The sequence below is a fragment of the Diabrotica undecimpunctata genome, chromosome 1 (assembly GCF_040954645.1).
Source record: "Diabrotica undecimpunctata isolate CICGRU chromosome 1, icDiaUnde3, whole genome shotgun sequence".
Lineage (NCBI taxonomy): Eukaryota > Metazoa > Arthropoda > Insecta > Coleoptera > Chrysomelidae > Diabrotica > Diabrotica undecimpunctata.
Window position 1 is genome coordinate 85,485,319 of NC_092803.1, and position 1,645 is coordinate 85,486,963.

Here is a 1,645-nt window from a genome sequence, read left to right on the forward strand (position 1 = left end):
AATATTTAGTGGCTGATCTCCATAAGAAACTAATTTTAAATTTGTATTGTATAGCTGCAAATTTGGAAAATAATATTGGTAATCTATTATTTATTAATGTAACTGCTGCTCCTGAGTCAACTTCAAAATTCAAATTAACATTATTTACCTGTAATTTTATGATAAATTTTTCTCTGTATTGGGACTGTTCACTTGAAATACAAGTATATAAAACTTCATCCAATTGGCCTTCATCTACCTCATTTACCTGACTAGTATCGTTCCTCCTCATGCATACCTTGGTCAAATGTCCCTTCCTCTTACATCTTTTGCATTTTAACTCTTTTTTTAGGGCATTTATTTGCTAAGTGTTGCTCAAACCCACACCTAAAACAGTTTAAGACTTTATTTACATGATTTCCACTATTTGACACGTTTCTTGGTGTTGTATTAGCTGATTTTTCAGTATTCTTTTCCACATTAACTTTATTCACCATCCCTGCATGTGATTGATGTAACTGGGCAGCATCTCTTGCTGACGTTTCCATACTCAAGGCTACTTCAATGGCCCTTTCGATGGTTAGATCTTTTATCTCCAGCAATCTACTCTGTATACGTTCATTACATAGGCCAAATACAAATTGATTTCGTAACGCTTTCTTTTGGTACCCACCAAAGTTGCAAGTAATTGCCAATCTTTGTAGGACTGTTAGGTAATCTTTTACACTTTCCCCTTCAATTTGTTTTCTCTGTAGGAAAATAAAAATTTCTGCTATTTCTAGGGACTCTGGATTGTAATGTTCTTTCATAATATTCACTACTTCATCATATGATTTCGCATCTGGTGTTTGAGGAGATAACTTATCACATAATATATAGTACGCTTCTGGTCCCATATAATGTAATAAGTAAGCTGATTGCTTACCCTGTGGGATGCCGAATACTTTAAACGCACTTTCCAACCTCATCAGCCATCTATCGAATTTCTTTGATACGTCGTAGGATTCTATGGAAAATACGGTCTGTACTGTATGATGGACCGTCTCAGCTAGTCCGCCTTGGTTTGGGGTAATCGGCATGTCTACACTATTAATTTGGCATTTTCCAGGTTGTTTTGCACTGGGGTAAATTATAAAAAATATAAACGCAATTCGCTCCGTCCTCGTCGCCAACTGTTGTGTCCGTACACACTTTGTAGATATCTAGACTATCTTGGTTGATGTCTTCAGGATTGAAATGAATGTACTCGTAATTTGTAAATTACATCTTATATTTTTTGGATAAAAAATGTAGTATAGTCGGTTCGCTATTCCCAGTCCGAACTGTCTAGTGAATTTAGTAATTATTTTTTTGGGAAGTTAGTTCTTTTTGACAGACTAGAAGTGGCTGGAAATTACTATACAACCAAACACACGTACTCATAGCCAATATTAATAGTAAACAAACTAAATAGTAAATAAAATGGAACTTTACGAATTACCGACAATCAATGTTTATTTATTTGCACATTATAATAAATAGTTATGTTAAATTATAACAACTGAAATATATTCTTTAAATATATACTACCCAAAATTTTATGGGTTTAGTATAAATACACCTTCACTATTTATAATAATTCTTCTTTTTTCAATGAAAGAAGTCTGTAATAAAACTTTATTTACGC

The 1,645-nt window shown here is 33.2% G+C and overlaps 1 protein-coding gene across 1 annotated transcript; it reads right to left on the reverse strand.

Moving 5' to 3' along the window:
- Positions 1–299: 299 nt before the first annotated feature.
- On the reverse strand, positions 300–1,058 carry LOC140432876 (uncharacterized). The gene has a single exon (XM_072521031.1). It carries the CDS (start codon positions 1,056–1,058, stop codon positions 300–302), a length of 759 nt encoding a protein of 252 aa, XP_072377132.1.
- Between the last annotated feature and the right edge of the window lie 587 nt (positions 1,059–1,645).